Here is a 21633-nt window from a genome sequence, read left to right on the forward strand (position 1 = left end):
TGTAGCAGGCTCAGTTTCAAAGCTAGAGTGAATATACTGGCATCACATGAACCTAGAAAAACTTAAAGAATCCATTGGTACCAACCATGTCATACTAGCTTGTCGCGAACGCTCCAAACTTACGCAAAATTTCGGCGAGGAAAAACTTGCATGGCCATTTTCAAAGGGATCCCTTGACCTCTGTCCTCAAGATATGTGAATGAAAATGGGTTCTATGGGTACCCACGAGTCTCCCCTTTACAGACATGCCCACTTTATGATAATCACATGCAGTTTGTGGCAAGTCATAGTCAAGTCAGCACACTGACACACTGACAGCTGTTGTTGCCTGTTATGATTTGAGCATATTTTTATGCTAAATGCAGTACCTGTGAGGGTTTCTGAACAATATTTGTCATTGTTTTGTGTTGTTAATTGATTTTCAATTATAGATATATACATATATTTGCATAAAGCAGCATGTTTGCCCACTCCCATGTTGATAAGAGTATTAACTATTTAAGAAATCTCCCTTTAAAGTACATTTTGAACAGATAAAAAAAATGTGTGATTAATTTGCGATTAATCGTGATTAACTATGGACATTTTAATCAATTGACAGCCCCAGTTTGGACATGTAGAAAAAGGGTGTAAACTCCCTCTGGGTGGCCTTTTTCCAAGGCAATGGTTCACTGACATTTGACAGCTGGTTGTTGTTAGGAGACGTCATCGTCCGTTGTGCACTACTGACTGGAGCAGCCTTGTATAACCTACAACAATAAGACATTTAGTTTCCTTTTTCATCAAGCCCAGATAGCGTTGATCATGTAGCATTGCTAAGGTTACCACTGATTCCCAGTGTTACTTTTTGTTCATGTTATCTCAACACCTGCTTCTTCATCTGCAGCTCCTGATGTGGTCATCCTTCATTATACAGAGGAGGAGGGGGGGCTAGATCTCTCGGCCAGTTGTGGGGAATGACCAGACTATCAAAACACACAGCAAGCAGAATCCTGTAGTCTCAGCACTTCAACACTGTGTAGCAGATGGAGTCAGATAGTAACATAGGGAGTGCTAAATCACAGATGGGACTAAGCATGGTTAACTGCCTGTGTGTCTGTTGGCATTGATGTGATAGAACTATTTCTTTGTGCCCACTCGCAAAGATGTTGCACCAATCAAATTACAGTACTGAAAAAAATATGGAGCCAGGGGAGAGGGGGGGTAAGACACAAGAGAAAGAAAAGAAAAACTCTGAATTTACCTGAAAAAAACGTGGCTATTCTCTGACATTAAAGTAGTAAATTTATGAGGGGAAAAACTCACAAATTTACGAGAAAAAAATTAGAAATTTCTCTGAAATTACAGTCATTCATTTATGACAAATAAAATGCAGTTTTTTTTGTTATTTTTCAAGGAAACAGGTTGCTTCAAGTTCAACCTCATTACACCATAGACGCCGCAATTAAACACTGCTGTAACGTTTGAATTTTGCGACGTTTCAAAAGTTTGTGTAACATTCTTTTCTTCTTCTTCTTTTGGGCCCGCCACAACCTTTGGAGGACTAAATTAACTTTGTTTTCATTATTTTTTTTCATTATTAATAGCCAATGAAGGACAAGAAAAGTGATAAAACTAATAATAAACATAATCTTAGTCAAACCATATTAATTAAAAAAACAAACAAAACAAAAACATAGAAGCAGGGGCGAATAAGATGGCCACCTTAACGACATATAAACCGATAAACAGACAACAACAATGACAAAAAAACGTTCAAGAGTGGACATGGACACATTATATGTTTGTGTAACATTTGGATGACAGTTTAAAGTTACGCAAAAGTGGTGGGAAGATGATGAGAGAAGTTGTGTTTTCCCGCTCTCAAGACTCTGTTCTTTCTTTCTTCCTCACTGCCTTCCTCCTTCTCCCCATCCTCTCTCTCTCTCTCTCTCTCTCTCTCTCTCTCTCTCTCTCTCTCTCTCTCTCTCTCTCTCTCTCTCTCTCTCTCTCAATAACATTCCAGTCAGTGGTCTGCAGTCGGATCATAGAGATGCAGGGTCTCCGCTGGCGTCCGGGGTCGCCGACAAGACAGACAAGGAGCAGATGGTGGTCTTTGTCATTCCCTCCTCTTTTCAGCCTCCTGGCAAGCCTCACCACCTCTCTCCCTCTCTCTGCACCGCAGCAGCATTGCGGGAGTCTGAATAGGCCCCAACCTCCGCAATGCAAGCAGCCTCGTAGGTATGGACCTCCACAACCAGATGGTGAGATTATTTGGAGCAATTAATTCTTTGAGAGAATCAGTGGGAACATGTTTGCAGCAGAGATTTGGGGGCGAGCGGTTGAATGCGTTGAATGACATTCTTCCTTAAAGTCCCTCCAAGAAAAAAAAAAAGTTTAAAAGGGGTGGGGAGGTGGGGGGGCCTGTGGTGGGAGGTTCCAGGAAGACGAGTGAAAGGGAGGGTTTTCATCCAGGAAAGAAAAAGCGCGCGTAAAGTACGAGGCTGTGTGTGGGGACTTTTCTTAATGAAAAGAGGCCGAGGGTTTACATCGGAATTTCCACATTCCAGAGCAAAAAATAAACAGGAAAAATACGTTTTCAAAACAATATTTACTGGCGATCTAATGTTACAGAATAAGTTTGCAACCTTCCACCATGTTATCTGACGAGCTGTCCGAAGCGATCAATCGACATATCAATCAACCTGTCCATAAACGGCTGCCTTTTCAGGTTCAACAGTCTGTCGTGCTAAGTAGGCGAGCAGTGACATAAGGGCTGTAATCCGTCCCCACACTGCATCATAGAGCTCCTAATGACCCCGCAGGTCACAGGGTCGAGTCCCTCATTAACTCTGACACCGGTGTCGTCATCAGTCCTTTCTCTGAGGAATTAGACTCTCTTATTTTCTTCTGTTCCTCTCATCCCTGCTCCTGTGGATTAAACATCTCTGGTAAAGACTGGTGGAACAGAAGGAGTCTCTCTGATTACCGACTGATCAGATCCAAGGGAAACCTGCAGAGAGGTCTCTGACTCTACCAGGTTCGGACTAATCAGTCTGATCAGATGATCAGAAGACATTTTAGAAATGGTTGTTATGTATAAATGGCTGCTTTTCATATGGTGACTGAATAAAGAAATCTTATAAAGTAAAAGAAGGCTGATGTTATTTTGTATTTTTCTTCTTCCCATGAAAAGACCAAAACCAACAATGCCTTAATCTGTCTTCAATAATTTAAGACTTCTTCTTGAGGCACTTTGTCACGCCTTTTGGCGTTGCTTTATTTTCGGCATCAAAACCACCATAGTTCCCCTTGGCGTCACTTTAGGATTAGGCAACAAAACCACTATAGTTAGGTTTAGGAAAGAACTACATGGTTGGGCTTAAAACTGTTACATTTTGTACAGTGAAAATTACACTGAAAGCTGTGAACATGGGACGCGAACGAATAGCTGATTGTAACGTAACACACGGAACGCGAACAGCGGTCTCCTGGATGAACGCCCTGTGTTTGTTGGACCCATCCACCTCAAACTGCAGCCCAACCGCCAACAACAGCTGTCAGTGTGTCAGTGTGCTGACTTGACTATGACTTGCCCCAAACTGGATGTGATTATAAAGTGGGTATGTCTGTAAAGGGGAGACTCGTGGGTACCCATAGAACCCATTTTCATTCGCATATCTTGAGGTCAGAGGTCAAGGTACCCCTTTTAATATGGCCATGCCAGTTTTTCCTCGCCAAAATCTTGCACAAGTTTGGAGCATTATTTAACCTCCTTCATGAGAAAAACAAGCTAGTATGACATGGATGACATAAATCCATGGTACTAATCAATTCCTTAGGTTTTATAGTCTCATATCTTCATTATAGCTTTAAAACTGAGCCCGAACAACCTAAAAATCGGAAGTTGCATTAATGAGTTCAAGAAATTAGTGACGTTAAAACTGGAAAAATGTGCGATAATGCATTATTGTCATGTTAACTTTGACAGCTCTACTATTTACAGTATTATAATTCATATAATTCCTTTCAAATTAATTTCCCTACGTGACATCAACAAATTGTAATCAGATAAACTGCACTGCTGACACATACTGTACATAGCACACTGGGTGCAGTGGTTTGTCAGGGTGGGTCATTCATAATTCTTTATGTCTCTCACAGTGTGGTTACAAGTAGATTACCAACTCAACCACAACAGCCTGCATCGGAAATATGAGGAGATCCAACATCCTGTTCGTTCAACACAACTTTAATTATATTGTAAATCACTGTTTCAGTTGTTCCCTGTCAATAGTTTGCTCGATGCTATGGTACATTTACAACTAAGCATATACTATGTAGAGTGAGAGTGCATAACTAATAATATTCAAAGGGAGGGCCTGGAGATTAATACATTTTGAAAAATGACAAAAGCTCATGTAAGCTTCCAGTTCAGGTGCGCAAAAGATTTTTTTAACCAGATTTCTCCACCAAACCACCAGACTGGGTTACTCATTCATTATATAGCTTAATAGCTAAATGGGGCTCATTTAGAGCTCATTTTTCACTGCTGAGATAATGTTAGTCTCCTGCTATTTCTTAACTTACTGTATGCTTAAGTGTTATAACACTGCAGCGAATGACCAGCGTTTGAGTTTGGGTGACTATTGTACCGACCTTTGACAAGTTTAACAAAACATGTCATGGAAACTTTGTCCAGTTTCTCAATTCATGTTTGCTCTTCTGACTGTGATTGGAGAATGGATGACTCTACTGTGTCAGCCGAGCGAGAGTCATGTTTGACAACGTCAAATAAAAACAGCTAACATTTACATGAGGGCAGCAGTAGGCGAGATTGGAGCAAATATGATTAAAAAAAGTTATTTTCATAAAACGGTCGCTATTTCCTGACAGTAGTGCATGGGACAGGTAATCTGAAAAAAAAATCATGTGCCTCTGTGTCCTCGGGTGTCCTCCGGTGCTCCTAATGGCATCTGCAAGATTTCACAGACCGGAGGAAAACAACCAATCAGAGCTGATCTGGAGTCTGCCGTCTCTGAGCAGCTGTCAATCACTCGCGAACTCTGATCAAATGGTCAAACTAGGCAGCGCTGATCAAATATGAATCAATATTCTGTTACTGTAATGCCTATTTCTCTCCTCAAATGTTTCCAGAAACATCTTGTAGTGTACTGTTAAGCTGTAAAATTAGAAAGTTTGTGACCCGGCAGCCATATTGAGATCTATTGAGGAAATACCAAGCACCGCCCAGCGGCCGGAGCACAGCCAATAGGAACGCTCTCTCTGAAATGACCTGTGATTGGCTAAAGTTTCCCGTAAAAACAGAGCCATGATGAGGTGCAGAAGTCTATTTATCTCTCAGAACACTTGAATTACATATGCTGAAAGGTTATTATGGATTTTTTGCCCAATGATGCCAAAAATATACTACCTACTGCCACTTTAAACTTAAAAGAAGTGAGGATTTCGGTTCAGATGCTAGCAGAAGAAACAGCAAGCAGGGCAGCAGCTGTACAACAGAATGCAACAAAGGTGCACCTGTTGTCCCTCACACACACACACACACACACACACACACACACAGTGAGATCATCACAAACACACACACCTCTGTCTGCACCTACATGTTGTTGGGTCTCTCCACAGTTTGGAGTACAAACAGCACACGGCCAAACTGAGCGAGCATCCAAAACGCCAGGTCAGGAGTGTTTGATGTGACCACGGTGGGAAATGGGGAAGTGAAAGTAGCAGCTGGGAGAGTTCTGTAAAAACTCCCAGTGGCGATGACAAGAAAGCAGTGAATAATGCTTTTAGACTTGACTGAACTGCTTCTGACCTAAATGAGTGTGGCCCAGAACACAGATCCCCCTTTTAGCACAGTTAATATGAGAATAGATCATGGCTACTAAACACAAACCCCACAGGTGGACTGGCACATGGTGCGCCTGTCTGCGGAGAGCATTATCTAAATGGAGTTTCTTTCTACTCTATTTTTACTCTGAAGCACATTTTCCATCATGTTGTAGCTTTTAGTTTTGACGGCTAAAAAGCTAAAAGAAGTCAACTTATCCGCAGCGGTCAATCACTCTTTTCTTTTTGTTTAATGTAACATCTCTCAGGTGTCTCTCGTGATGCATTTGTGTGCGTGTGTGTGTGTGTTTGTAAGTAGGCGTGCATGTGTGTGTGTGTGTGTGGATGGTTACTCAGGTTGCACAGAGTAAACACTGAACGCACCTGTGTAAATGACACAGAGAGAGCTGTTGTGTTTAGCTGCGAGGCCATCAGGGAATAAGGCATGTTGTGCAAACTGTGTCACCTGGAGAGGCACCACCCGTCACAACCACAGCTGAGCCAGCCGACGCGGACAGATCTGGGTTCAGCAGATACAGGCAGCTCTCCTACACCTGATAACTAGTAAAAAACAGTGGATATACTTTGAGGGATTAAAACTGTTGTGCAAGCTGTTGGAGACAGAGAGTGTTACCAGCCAGCACAAACCACGCAGACCCAATAACAGAAAGCCAATCCACCTGTTGGGGGTATTATTTACAGGCTATTGTCTGTTCTACTCTGAGAACTGTCGGGCAAACTGTGTCAGCTGGAGAGACGGTTCTGTCACCAAACAAAACCACAAGCAGACAGCCAACCTGCACAGCTGCCTGGGGCTGAGTTCAGGAGTCGGTGTATAGTGAAGGTTTCTGAGCTGTTGTGTGGAGGGTTTCAGAGGTAGCCGTGATGGTATCCAGAGATGGGCCGCGAGGGACAGAGGCGAGTATTGCAAATGGACGACCTGGAGAGAAGAAGAGTGTGTGGCAGCCAGGCCAGACAGCACAGCCTGGTATAGAGCTATTGACATATCATTAAAAAAGTTTTCGGACAGTTATTAGTATTTTTGCCCCGCTCACACTGGGGAGGTTAACTGTCCGGATTCCAGTTGTAAAGATAAAACATGTTAGATAATCCAACCGGGAGTGACTGGATGAGAAGGTAAACCAGTATTATCCTTAACAAACAGACTGAAATGGCCGGGACAGGGGAGGCAAACCCCCCGTGCTCCCTAGAATCTGATAAGGTTAGAGGTAGTTGGCTTGTTAGTGTCAGAACTTCTGTATGAAGTCACTGAAAACGACCAAAAAAGATGAGCCTAAAAACTACAAAGACAAGCAAAACAACCATTGAGATGCAAAACAACTACAAAGAGACACAAATCAACAGGAAAAAGACACAAAACAACTCCAAAAAAAACACAAAACAACCACAGAGACACAAAACAACTCCAAAAAGACACAAAACAACTTGAAAAAGACACAAAACAACCGCAAAGACACACAAAACAACTCCCAAAATAAACAAAACAACTCCAAAAAGACAAATCGGGAGAAATACGGGGGAATTGTGACACCAGGAGGAAACCGGGAGAGGGCAATGAAAAAGAGGACATAAAGATACAAAACAACTCCAAAGAGACACAAAACAACCACAAAGAGACAAAAAACAACTCCAACTAGACACAAAACAACTCCCAAAATAAACAAAACAACTAAAAAAAACACAAAACAACTCCAAAAAGACAAATTGGAGAAATACGGGAGAATTGTGACACCGGGAGGAAACCGGGAAAGGTTCAATGAAAAATAGGAGTCTCCCGGGAAAATCGGAAGGTTTGGCAAGTATGCTTCTTCTTCTGCTATCTGACCACACTGGATAAACCTAATCATGCACAATGGTCAGCAGCATATTGTCAGTTCAAGTTATCCACCCAGTGTATTTTATCGTTGGTCAATTTTGCTGTAATTGTTGTAATGGACCAAGTGAGTATACACATGTCGTTATAGAGAGGATATGATAGTAAAAGCTTTAAGCTTGGGAATACTGTGTTACATCTGGTTATAACGTGTACACTGGGATCAAAAACATGATCTTTGTGGCTAACGGGTCAGCCTTCCACTTAACCTTGTTAGCTGGTGGAATTAAATTATTTCAAACAAAATATACCTTGAATCCAAGATGCTCTCAGTTAAAACTTTTCATAAATGTGTTTCATGTCCATTTTGGACCCAATTGTCGTCCTCACAATGGCCAAAAAAATCCTTCCGATACAACATTTTGAAGAGAAAAAGGTGGTTACCATCATAATGAAGTGAGATTATCTCCTGTTTAATGCCATGAGGGAATAAGAGGTGTTAGGCCGCCTCTGTCACGTAAGAGTGTTTATGTGTCACCCAACCATCGCAACTTCAACCACATCCCAGGGAAACCTCTTGCACAGATGTGGCCATCATGCAATTTCCACTTTGTACATGGTTGCTGCACTGTTGGCCCACCACGAAAGAGTTGAAACATTCCTAATGCAAGACTGTCTCCGGCTACCGACTCAGTTTCTCTCCTGAACTGCACACGTGCAGTTATGTGAGAAAGAGCCGACTGGTTAAGTTAGTAGTCTGATCCCTGTCTCCACACACTGTGTAGCCACAACAAACACAGAGCGTCACTCATCAGGCTTATCTAGTAATGAGTCTCTAGTTACCTGGCTCCAGTCCCCCGTCAGCACTGCTATAAACCTTTAGGGAAGTAGAGCCAGAAGGGCCACAATTAGAGAAGTACATGCAAAGGAGGCACGAGAAAGCAAACACAAAGACAGAAGGGCAAAAGATAACGCACACTCGTGTTTCCTCCTTTGTTCCGACCAACTTTGAATTATTGCTTGTGTTAAAAGTGAGGTCGATCTATGTATCATTGACTGGGTACGGGGCTAAAGACAGACAAGAATAGACTATAACAAGGTTACTGAGCACAAAGAGTCAAAGTACACCTTGTTTACATTCCTGCTTACACACACTAGCAACACACACAGGACACACCAAACTCTGTGCTTTTAGCAAGGTTATTCTCTGAACCTAAAGCTGTATGTTTTTGGCATCATTGGGCAAAAATTCCATAATAACCTTTCAGAATATTGTAATTGAAGTGCTCTGAGAGAAAACTACACTTCTGCAACTCCTCACGGCTCTGTTTTCAGGCTTTAAAAAATGTAGCCCGTGACGGGAGACTTTGACCAATCACAGGTCATTTCAGAGAGAGAGCGTTCCTATTGAGCGTTCCTATTGGCTGTGCTCCAGCTGGTGGGCGATGCTTGGTATTTCCTCAACTGGTCTGGTGGAAAACATGATGGAAATATGGCATTTATATTTGTTTCATTTATCAATTTGAGGAAGGTTACAGTCTCCTCATCGCTCCACACAGATCTGATTCATTTGCTGCAAATTTTCCCTTCAGTGACGTTGAAGTCACTTGCTTCATTTCTCTTTTTAATTTCAAGTTTTTTATTTTATTTTCTGGTGTTTCTGCAATTTGAAAATTTGGATAAAAGCAGGTGGATGGAAATGCACTTTTATGGCCTTTGAATGTCTCATTTTAGTTTTCTACAGCTACTGTCTGGGTTCATTTCTGTGGAATCTGCAAATGAATTCTTGGCAGCAAGTTTTTGCAACCCATTAGCCTTCAGCGAGGGAGCCAAAAGCTTGAAATCCAGACTCTGTGTAGAATCTCCAACTTTCTGTGTCATTATGGACATAAATGGTCAAAATGTAAGCATTAGTGAGTCACTGCTAAGGCTGAACCGGACAGTGTTTTCCTCTAAGGCCTCGTCCCTCATCGGCATGTCACGGGCGAGAGTTCATGCGCCGTGTTGCCAGTGGAAAGGCTACCATCACAGATTCATACCACTGACCCCTTTGAAGTTGTCCCTGAACCAAACATTGTTGCACACATTACTGAGCAGAACAGTCACTTCCCATGGCAACAGAAAAACAGAGAGGAAGAGAGAGACAGAGGGAGGAAGACGGAGAGACAGCAGAGGAGAGGAAAACATCCATTTAAAGCCATTTAAGCCTTTCAATATTCATGACAGAAGAGACTGTGGTGGTTCCCATAAAGTTTGGGACATTAAACCTCCAAAGAGGCACCGAGGTGGGTGTCATGTCATCGCTGCTCAACTCAGACCTCAGGGCCCCCTGGATGAATCCTGGATGGAAAACACTCAGGATTCATGCTGAATTGAAGCTGAGTGTGGCTTCCATGTTGTCTTGGCAACCTGCCTGAAGAGAAAGAAAGAAGGAAAGAAAGAGAGGAGAGGAGATGAGAGGAGAGGAGAGGAGAGGAGAGGAGAGGAGAGGAGAGGAGAGCAAAGCAGGGGAGAGGAGAGGAGAGGAGAGCAAAGCAGGGGAGAGGAGAGGAGAGGAGAGCAAAGCAGGGGAGAGGAGAGGAGATGAGAAGAGAGCAGAGGAGAGGAGAGGAGAGGAGAGGAGAGCAAAGCAGGGGAGAGGAGAGGAGAGGAGAGCAAAGCAGGGGAGAGGAGAGGAGATGAGAAGAGAGCAGAGGAGAGGAGGAGAACAGAGGAGAGGAGAGCAGAGGAGAGGAGAGGAGAGGAGAGGAGAGGAGAGGAGAGGAGAGCAAAGCAGAGGAGAGGAGAGGAGGGGAGAGCAAAGGAGAGGAGAGGAGAGCAGAGGAGAGGAGAGGAGAGGAGAGGAGAGGAGAGGAGCTGTGTGAGTGAGAATGGAAGAGCTCCCCACGTGTGGCGCCAGGCAGTCTGCCCGACGGGGCGACTCAATAGGCGGCTGTGAGAGAAGGAGAGAGTCCCAGAGAGCGGAGGAATGTAGGAGGCACAATAACACACAGCTGGAGGAAGGAGAGGCAAGGAGGCGCCGCCAAATTGGCCTGTCCAGTCTATCCCTATAGAGCTGCAATCAGGGCTGTGAGAACCAAAATGTTTGTCATATGAAGTCATAGGACAATTTACTCAATCAGAGATGATGATGAGCTAGATGTGCTCAAGTAATAAATCTGATAAAAAAAAAAAATTACTGAAGGAGTCATGGATAAATAACAGACTGCAATAAAGTCAAAAACTCCCCATTGACTGCAACAGAAAGTATAGAGATGTTTTTTTTATTATTATTATTTAACCTTTATTTAACCAGGAGTAACAACTTTTCTTTTTTTTCCAAGAGTGTCCTGGCCAAGATAGGCAGCACCACAGTTACACAGTTGCACACATAAAACAAACATAACAATTGAAAACGAAGACAAAGAGCCAATTTCAAAATCATAAGATATCAAAAAAACATTCATCAACTTTCAAAACATCTACAGCCAGATGTGCCTGTTTCCAGAGAGAGATGTGTTGCGCATCTCCGACTTTCACAACTAAATATGTTGCAAATCCCTAAAATGTATTAGGATTACCTACATTAGGTGAGCTTTTATTCATTTATTGAGGAGTTAAATTGTTCAGCTGCTGTCAGCTTTTGGTTTCATTTCCCCCAGTGAGGTAAAAGCAGCTTCCTGCTTCTTCTAACCAGGTGGTTTGTCTCGGGATCATCTGTCACGGGAGTGATCAATACCAGCGAGGCTGTGCGTAATTACGCATCAATGACTCTACGGCACTAAAGATGCAATACGACGCTAATCAGCCTGCTGGATATTGTGCAAATACATCATCGTCTCTCTGGATGGATCGACCACAGAAACATCTTCAGGAGAGGCCTGGCCGTAAATATACTGGAGACTTTTTTTTTCTTTGTACAGCCAGCGATGGTAATGCGCAATTGACTGTTTTAAATCGTCTCTCTCTCTCTCACTCTCTCTCTCTCTCTCTCTCTCTCTCTCTCTCTCTCTCACACACACACACACACCTCTCCTCTCCTACCAACAGGCAGCCCACCGCAGCGCACGCAGAATGAGAGACACGCCTTTTTCTGGGCTCCGTCGTTGGGTCGGTGGTTCAGCGGGCTGCCGGTGATTGACCAGCTTCTCTCTCTCCTCTGATCTGTCTGTCTCTCTGTCTGTCTCTCTCTCTGTCTGTCTGTCAGCCGACTGGCTTGGCGCCTCCCCTCTCCTCTATAAATGTAGGAGATCTATTCATTCCTTTCACACCGAGCCTGCTGAAGTCAGAGGAGCTGTGACTGTGCGGCTCCACCACGGGATGTGTTGACAGACTAGTATTCATTCCGCCTTTTGCTCGATTCTTATTCCCTCTCGCTCTATTTAGAGTAGCGCTTTTTTTTTGGTCGTGTTCACAGCGCCGTGGTGGTGTAATCTCAAATACCTCCTGTTACCAGAAATTATTATTTTTTTTCTCCTTTCGTTGCCTGATCCGCTGGTTTATCTAAGATGAAGGCTGTTCCTCCTCCGGTCCTCCAGCCCCAGGACTCCTCCTCCTCCTCCACCTCCTCCAGCAGCAGCCAGCTCTCCCTTCACTATCTGTCCAAGCAGAGCCTGAACATCGCCCGGTGCAGGATGGAAGAGGAGGACCTGTTCTGCCTGCAGTACGACATGAACGACTGCTACAGCCGGCTGAAGCGCCTGGTGCCCACCATCCCACAGGATAAGAAAGTGAGCAAAGTGGAGATCCTCCAGCATGTCATAGACTACATCCTGGACCTGCAGCTGGCTCTGGAGACGCACCCTTCTCTCCATAAGCAGCAGACACAGACACAGCCACAGAGGACCGGGACCTGTCCTCCACCAGCCTCCAACCGGACACCGCTGACGGTGCTCAACGTCGACCACCACCAGGTAAGACTGGGAGTCTGGGACTTTATCTGGAGACCCCTCTTTACTGTCCCTCCTTGTGCCAGACCGCCGTCCTCCAGTCACACTCAGACAAAGCGCGTCGTGCCTGTTATCATTGTATGTCATTGTCCTTTCAAAATACAATCCAAACGCTGTACAACACCTCACGTCACAGACCTTGAAAAATCATGCGTAAAAACAAAACAAAAAACGCGCATTTGTCGTGGGTTCGATTGCGCACTTGATTGCGGGCTTTATTGTGATTTGCATGATAATGCCAGTGCGTGTCAGAGGCCCACCTTATCCCGGGTTTGGTGAAGTGCCTCAGCTCTGCAACCCACTCCACTCCACTGCGCACAATAAGGCCAATTTGTTATTCAATAGGCTATAAGAGAATTGATTATGGGGAGATATAGAGGGCTAATTCTCTGCTGCTCTCACTGTATATCATTTATTTATTTAGCAGGGCTGTTAGGCCTTTTTATTTATTCTCATCTATGCGAGACAAGTCGTGTTACATGTTTCTTCTTTTCTTCTTCTTCTTCTTCTTGTAGAGGACGTCAATAGTGAAAAAGCCGGAGGACTCTATTTTATGCCGCTGAGATATAAGCACTGCATTTTGGTAAGTTGACTTAAATTTTACACTCTCATTATTTTTTAAATATATTTTTTTAATTATTATAATTTTTTGTTTATACAATCAGAAGTTTGGTTTGCTGTTTTTTTATTTAAATTTAAATCAGGGATCCACAAAAAACACCTCAACAGTGAAGCATCCCCATTAACTTGATTATTGTAGCTGGTATGTAGTGGTGTAAATTGACAATCTCCAGAGTGCTCTATGGAGGCCAGAACATGTCAAAGAAAATAATAATTGAGGAACATGAAATTGGCAACAACCTCAGAGGCAGCTGTGCTTTGCGCAATAACTGTCACCGGTGTAGCAATCTGGGAAGAAGAGAGGGTTAAAAACCTCAGCTTGCCCTCTCTTTCACACACACACACACACACACACACACACACACACACACACACTCCTTCCTCTCTCTCTCATTCACTCTCTGTCTGTCCCTCTCAGTTCCATTCAAGCTGCTGATTTATAGCACTAGTTCTAGTATAGACAGAGTCTAAACACACCTGGATAATGCTAAAATCACAGTGTGCGTTTGCAGTAAGACACTCTATATGTGAGAGTCTGTGCTGCCTTGCCCAACAGCCTGAGGAGCTTGTTGTTTGACCTGGTTTGTTTTGGGTTGTTGATCAAGCATGGCCTCTGTTTTGTCGGTGGCGCCAGTCAGTCTGGAGCTCTGCAGCTCACCCCCCCTCTTCCACTGCTATTCATCCCCTCCACAGGTGTGTAGGCCGCACAGAGCCGCTCCAAAGCCAGCAAAAGCTTCGCCAGGGACTCACACCCAACTGGAGGCACAATCACAAGGGGGATTTCAAAAAAACGCTGGGAAGGAATTCAACCCAAATAAAAATCACTATTCAAATCAGCTTTTTTTTGTTGTTGTTGGTGCCATTTGAACAAGGAGTCAGTATCTCGACCCTCCTTCCTCCTGTTTAACTTTACTTCTTGTCACTTGAAATTGTTCTAAATAAGAGTGAAAAACATGGACTCCCCACGCTGAGAAGTTTTTGTTGGACGGCTCTGAAAACTGTTTGTGAATTGTGCTTAAAAGAATAACTAAAAACGACTCCAGTTTAAAGCTTTACTAAACTGCGAAAAAAATCATTGTTCATGTTTTTTTTGGACATCTATTGTTTCAAATAGATGATTTGTGTTGAACAGGGGTGTCATCCCTGGAATTATAACATGTTTGATATTGTAAAGAAGAACAATTCTGATTCGAGATAATTAAGGATGTACATATAGAGACACAAATGTTCTATAAAAAGTATGTGGAAGGAAGACTTATATGCTTAAAATAGACTATTGTAATTATAAGATATTTTTATTAAAACCTTTTTTTGTCGTTATGTAAATATCGTGTTTAGTGAATGGTTATGCTCTGCCAATAATGTCCTCACATGATGATATCAGTTAACTCTTTGCAGTGTTTTTTGGAATAGTTCAATATGTAGCATGTCAGGCTCATTGCAGAGATGTTGAATGTGCACTGGAGCAGCCCTCTCTGTTGTAGATACGTGGTGGAGTTCAACACAACTTCTTTTCTATTATTTGCCCTGCTCTGCTTTCTCTTTGAATTGTTTTGTACTCATTAACTATGACGACTTTGACCCACTTGAAGCGATGGGTCGCTCTGCTGTTTGATCTTTTTTTAAAGGCCTGATTTGATTCTGTTACATTGCACTCTTGTTAAAAAAATAAATCTGGAGAGCTACGGCACTTCTGACAGTGTTTAAAAAAAGATCAGTGCAAAACAATGTCTCGGTTCTTTTTGTGCGGTCGGAGCTTCTCCTTGAGAAGTTAATGATTGACACCGTGAAATCATTAAACTCTGGTTATGAATTGATGAAATATGTGAACATTAACAGACTCCTTTTTGGACAACAACCAATTTGTATTCAGACGGGCAAAGATTTCCCTGTTGGAGAGTCGGCAGAACATTGTTAATGTAAAGAGAGAGAGAGAGAAAAGAAAAAGCCTTTATTTTTCATGACATTGAACACCGAATTTACCTCACCACCCTCCTGCCAGTGTGAGAGGGCACTTGTACATTACTGTCAGCTGCACTGTTGGACTTGACCTTCACTGGCTTGTGAGGAGTTGTCAAAACAATTAAAGTTTCCAGGAAGAATTGTGTCGTCTCGAGTTTTGTCTCAAGGAGCATCTTGGTTTTTTGGTTTCAGTAACGCTGCCACACGAAATAATGAGGAATAAGAGGGAGGTGGAGTGTAATATACCACTAAACTACACATAATTTGAGCTTCATGGAAAGTAAAGGGTGGATAAAGATATTCAAATGTTGTCAGATATCATCGCTTAACCCTGTTTTACAGGATTTAGGGATAAAGCTTCTTTTTTTTTGGTTTGTAGGCTTTTATTAATGTCATCACACACATCTCTTCAGCTCGACTGTGAAAATATAAGTGACAGCCAAGAAGGCAGATTTGTGTTAAGGCGAGACACTACAGACAATTGTTCATTGAATGGTCAATTTTGGGCTATTTGCTTCCATAACATGTCGTCTTTCATACCAGTGGAAAGAAAACATCCCAAATACACATTTAGTGTTACTACTTTGTCTATTTGCATCTGTAGATTCCTCCTAAATTTACATAAAGTTATCATATTTAAACATAACATTTCAGAAAACTTGTAATACAAAAAAATAATTCTCTTAATGTAAGTAATCAACTGGGGAAGTTTCTTGTTTTACCCTATTCACCTGTAGTGACTGAACCAGGTGTCATTCATTTTAAATGCTAGAAGCAATATTATCATATTCTTGCAAAATCATATACAATCGTATTGATGACAAATAAACTATTAGTGATATAATTGTTTTGAATAATAATTATTTTTGCAAAATAAAAAGGATAATGCAAAAATAAAACCACCGTCAACAGACCAAATGATTTATGAGGTTATGTACCAACCTTTATTCATACATAGGCCTCTGCAGCATGTTCAATGTAATAGCAAAGCATAAGCCACGAATCGAATCATATTTCTTTGGATAAATTACGATATTAGAATGGAGAGACAATTGGAAAATTCACAACATTCAGGTTAACCATGAATTTATATTTAACTTTATGTGTTTGGCTGATATTTCCACCTACAGATGATACCTATGATGAATGAAGATAAACCAGTTAACACCTCTTCCTAGACAACACATTCTCAGCAGATAAGGTCTCACTCTTTCCTTACAAAGATGTGGAAGAAAAATGTCCGGTGAAGAAGTACGATGTTAAAAATACTAACTCCCAATGTAATCGCTGGAGCGTGCAATTGAAAATCACATTTTTAATTGAGGCCTTAATTGAGTTTTATGTGAGCATTCAAGTAGAAACAGCTGGATATCTTGACTGTTTCAAATGTTTCAAAGATTGGATAAAAGATTTATATTATAATGTTGATGGTTTATGATCCTACAAAAAAAGTAAATGCAAAAATCCATCTTCGTTCAACCCCTACTTGTCCTGATTTTCAAAAGTAAATTATTCTGAACATAATTACAAAATTGATCCTAAATACCATTAGTGACATTCACCGAGACAGCTGTCTTTAATAACTGCCCTCATGTAGCTCAGAGTTATTAGTTTACAGTGGACATCCTTCCTTTCTTCCTTCTTTCCCACGGAGCTGCAGCTTTTTTCTCGTAGACACGCTGACCCTTGTTTAGTTGTCCTCACGTCAACCTGCTGAATGTGGGTTAAAGCGGCCATTTGACACAGACGAACCCGGCGCCGGAGACGCCATGTGGGTGCTGCAGACACCTCTCAGACACCCTGCACCACCGTGACCATGTGAGGAGGAAGCAGGCCATGCAGGCCACCTGTGTGTATGTGTGTGTGTGTGTGTGTGTGTGCGTGTGTGCGTGTGTGCGTGTGTGTGTGTGTGTTTATAGTCCACAGTAAGAGAGCCGGGCCTCGCTGCCCTTGACAAGCACCGTCCTTGTGATGTGAAATGTGTGTGTGTGTGAGTGACAGACGGTAGAAAAAGTGTAAAAGCACAGGTGGCCAGCTTGACAGTTAGACCTTCCTGATATGATTAAAGATATTCAGGTTCTCAGAGAGAGCACAACACGGGCCGGAGAGTTCAAACCAGGCTACAGCAGCCACGACTACACAGCATCACTAATGCATTCTGTCCAGGAAATGGAGGTGGAGGTAAACCCAGCTGACACTTTGACTGACACTTAACCAACCATTTTATTTACATGGCGGTTCAGCCAATTTCTTTCACAACACCATTTAATTCACCCAGGGCTGGCTCTATAGCCCATTTGGTGCCCTAGGTTAAACCACATCAGACATCACAATGGTTTTAAGACAAAAATTAAGATTTTTATTTTCATAAATAACTATATATTATAATATAAATAAACAATTGGTCCCTGATATTGTTGGCTTAAAAGTGTCTAGTCAATTTTACTACAATTTACACTTTTATTAACAAATAAGTGCAGCCGTGCAGATGAAAAAGTGTGAGGAAGAGAGTTACAGGGGTGAAAAGTGTATTTCTTTCTTTTTATATTTATTTGCTCATTTGTTACCTCAATGCAGAAAATGTGGAAGGGCACCCATCAGCATTTTTTTTATTATTTGTAATTTTGTAATTTTATTTTTTTTAGAGGGCGACCTGCTCCCCCCAAAGGTGACCGCCTATATGGCCTTAAGCCGACCCTGAATTCATCACCAAATTCCAACTAAAAGTATCAGTATTACACTGATGTAACCATGACGATAAGAAAGATTGAAACAACACTTGAAAAATGATGATGAAGTGGTGCGTTGTCATAACCACCATATGAAGGTTTATTTGCCACATGCCACAATTTCTTGAAATTGTAACATCATTTGGGTTGAGCTAGGAAAATCAGTCTTGACACACGTGATTTTTCTCCCATCTCGTGATCAGTTTAGCTGCTGTCCAGCTGCTCTTCTACAGTTTATTTACACAACAAATATTTTAACATTAATAGAGAAAATATAAAGAATGTAATAAATGTTTTACATTTCCTGGCAAAGACATATGGCATTAATTCAGCAGGCAATCAGCCATTGCTTACATTTACACTCATTTTATCCTATTACATGATGTTCCATAAAGACATGTGTTCCTTCAGTGTTACAGTAAAACAGGACACTTCTATTACAGCCCCATGATGTGTGGATATAATCCTCTCTATTAGTCAGCACCCAAACTGCTGCCATCCCTAGATTCATTATTCATCTCCCCTCCTATTATACTTTGCCGCAGCCATATGTTGACTCACAATTCCCACTGTCTCGCTATTAAGCTACCTCAGTGCGGTGCCCCATCCTGCATCTCTCCAGCGTTGGCACTGCAGGATTTTCCAAATAATCCCTGTTGGGAGTGAGACAGCAGCGGCAGCAGCAGGACGGAAACCCGCACGGAAGCTTCATGAGCTCCTTCCGCCTAATTTTCCACACAAAAAAAAACGTTCAGGTTGAATTCCTACCTGCGGCCTTGTTCTCCCAGTGTATGTACTCTACCTCTGTACTCCAGATCGTGGGAAAGCATCACATCCTGTTTGATAAGGAGGCCCAAACCACATCGGTCAACCTGTTTTCCACCCTTGAGCGCTGAGGCCGAGGGAGTGGACGCCCCGGCCTTGAGACCAGTCACTTGGAAATGTCATTATGAACACAGTATCATTATTATCAAAACAAAGGGACTGGCCAGGCTGCAGGTGGAGCCAACTGTTTACACAGGTGTGTGTGTGCGTGTGTGTGCGTCCATGCATTGCTCTCATAGGTGTGCGTGCATTGGTGTGTTTTCCCCGATTTAAAGGGACTTTCTTGCAGAACATTGCATTATAAAACTAAAATTACAAGAAGGATTTAGTAATTTCTGACACCCACTATTTCAGATTGAATCATCATGTACCGCTCTTTTATCCTCCCATTCCGGGTAAAACTACCATCTCTGATTGTATAGCCGAGATTCAAGATGCCATACAGAAGAAAACACACCAGCGCCTGATTCCGCAAATTTGTACAACGCACCGTGACGCAAACACATAAAACGAGGATGCCCGCCACCGTCTCTGCCTTGAATTAACCTTCTGCATATGTTAAACTGCAATAACAGGTTTGGCTGTCGTGTCTCGCCTCCCTCTCTCCCTGATTTAACTCCACATTACGGCGTTCCACGGGGGCCTATATCCCCGCGTGTTAATCACTGCTCTTCCCGGCGCACAGAGAAATATATGGCGGGTGCTTGCAGAGGAACAGTGGAGGACAAAAACGTGCTCGCTCTTGGACACTACTTGATTACAGACTAATTGGTCTAGAGTGATTAAATATCTCATGCTCCTCACTAATTGCAGCTATTTAAAGCAGCTATTAGCTTAAAATGCCTGCCACCAACAGCCGTTTACTCATAAACAAAATGGGAGATGCAGCAATTCACCTGTACAGCTCAGACTGGAAAACAAGAGTTACAGACTCACGGGGAGCGTTGTGCTACAGCGAGACAAGACAGAACAGCTTCTTTTTTTTAGAAATAATTTATGGAATAAGCTGCATTGCTTTAAGGGGAGACACCCCAGGCAAACACATTGTTTTTCATCATTTTGTGGGCTATTTTGCATCCTTGCATGTGTTCTTTCAGACTAGTGGAAAGAAAACATTCAAAATACACATTTAGGTGTTTATTTTTGTCTATTTGCGTCTGTTTCTCCTAAATTCACCAAAAGTTAGCATTAGCTAATGCCTCATTTACACATTTAAACATAACATTTCAGAAAACTTGTAATACAAAAAATATCTGTCTTAATGTAATCAACTGGAGAAGTTTCATGGTGATATCTACTAGTTATGTTTTTGTACCCTATTCACTTGTAGTGTCTTCAAAATGTATGTTACAATCCATATCTTTGAAGGCCGTTTTCTCAAAATGAGTTTTCTGAGCCTGAAATCTCCACTTCAGTATAGCTCTTAAATAAACTAAATGTTCCAGTTCCATTCCTATCTATATTCTGAAGGTTTAGAGGGGTTCGCTCATATATCATTCATAGCCTGATTCATACAACATTTTATTCCTAAAAAACATGGAGAAAATGGATCTTTTTATGGTTGTTGACAGTATTTTCTGATTTATGGAGTGATAAAAAAGAGACATCCAACATCCCCTCTGTAAAAACATTTGACTCTAAAATGAAAAACAAAGTGAAACAAGAATTTTGAACCTGGCTTTAACCAATGTTCACATTTCTATTCTGGAAATGTATGCAAATTAGCTCATATTTAATAAGATTTGCATATTTAAACATATCAGAAAACTTGTAATATGTAAATTAAGGCAAAAATAATCGCCTTAAAGTAAGTCATCAACTGGGGTAGCTATTAGTTAAAATCTTTACCTATTTCACCTTTACTGTCCACCCTGAAAAACAAAATACATTTTGAAAAATGATCTATCTTTTTTCCCCTCCTGTTATTCCAAATAAATAACAGATGTACATTTTCACTGATGCCTAATTAATCCCAATTATTTTTCCCACATTCATATTATTGGCGATAATTGATGTGTAATTATTTCTTCATTTGGGCTGTATGTGTGTTAATGATTTGACACTTAATGTTTTCATATATGTGAGAAGAAAATATGAAGAAACGATAATCCCGCCGTCGATCACTGGCTTTAATTCAGCAGCATCCACTCGGTCGACGCTCTGCACTCAGAGATACTCGAGGAAGAAGGACGTGCACGCGCACACACTCCACATGTTTATGTGATCTGAGCCTGGAGCGGCCATCAAACACAATCACAGGAGAGTTAATGTGTGTACACCCACCAGTTTAGCTTTAGTGAGGACCTCTTTCAGGGCGACAACAAACAACGACAGGGGTGAGAGGGAGGACGATGGAGAAAGAGAGGAGGAACGGGGGATAGAGAGTGTGAAAGAGATAGAAGGAGGGAGGAGGGAGGACTTGGCATCGCCGGTGCCAACCGCGACTCCCGGGAGACGGGCGATGAATTACAGAAATGAGATCTCAGACAAATGCCAAGCTTTTCCAAAGAGCAGCGAGAATGGCTGCGCCCCCCCTGGAGAACACAGTGATTAGAGAGAGGGAACCAGGGGTCTGCCAAGCCCCTTAAAGGATCTCTGTTAGCGTGTGTGTGTGTGTGTGTGTGTGTAGGGGTGGCACTGGGACAACAGCCATGTCACAGAACATGACCCTGAGGTGCAGCCATCAGACAGCCAATATGGTGAGTTAAATACCGCTGCTGCATCAGAGCGGAAGGGCTCCAACTGCCTCCAATCAAACAGGTTTCTGTTCACCTAATGAGCTTAATTAATGAGGCTTAGTTTACTCTTCTTTGCTCCGAAAGAGGGAACAATATGCTGCGTTTCCAGAAGAATATGATATCGCTCTAACTCAGGTATACGGATGCTTTTCAGCAAGGGGTCT

General features: G+C 42.2%; 2 protein-coding genes across 3 annotated transcripts in view; one reads left to right on the plus strand and one right to left on the minus strand.

Moving 5' to 3' along the window:
• seh1l (SEH1-like (S. cerevisiae)) overlaps window positions 1–21633 on the minus strand; it is a 256464-nt gene that overhangs the window by 144105 nt on the left and 90726 nt on the right. The gene's annotated exons all lie outside the window — the stretch shown is intronic.
• Window positions 11749–15317, plus strand: id4 (inhibitor of DNA binding 4). Of its 2 annotated transcripts, XM_074654516.1 has the most exons (3): window positions 11761–12558; window positions 13110–13177; window positions 13909–15317. In XM_074654516.1, exons 1-2 carry the CDS (start codon window positions 12154–12156, stop codon window positions 13155–13157), a joined length of 453 nt encoding a protein of 150 aa, XP_074510617.1. In that variant the 5' UTR covers window positions 11761–12153; the 3' UTR covers window positions 13158–13177; window positions 13909–15317. The 2 variants fall into 2 exon arrangements, with proteins under 2 accessions (XP_074510616.1, XP_074510617.1); XM_074654515.1 differs by lacking the exon at window positions 13110–13177 and having other exon boundaries at window positions 11749–12558.

Source organism: Sebastes fasciatus, chromosome 12 (genome assembly GCF_043250625.1).
Source record: "Sebastes fasciatus isolate fSebFas1 chromosome 12, fSebFas1.pri, whole genome shotgun sequence".
Lineage (NCBI taxonomy): Eukaryota > Metazoa > Chordata > Actinopteri > Perciformes > Sebastidae > Sebastes > Sebastes fasciatus.

Bases quoted from the DNA above. Each gene is read 5' to 3' on its own strand.
- id4 (XM_074654515.1), top strand. From the start codon at position 12,154: ATGAAGGCTGTTCCTCCTCCGGTCCTCCAGCCCCAGGACTCCTCCTCC. The intron at 12,559-13,908 runs GTAAGACTGGGA...TCCCCTCCACAG, and splicing joins TCAACGTCGACCACCACCAG to GTGTGTAGGCCGCACAGAGC.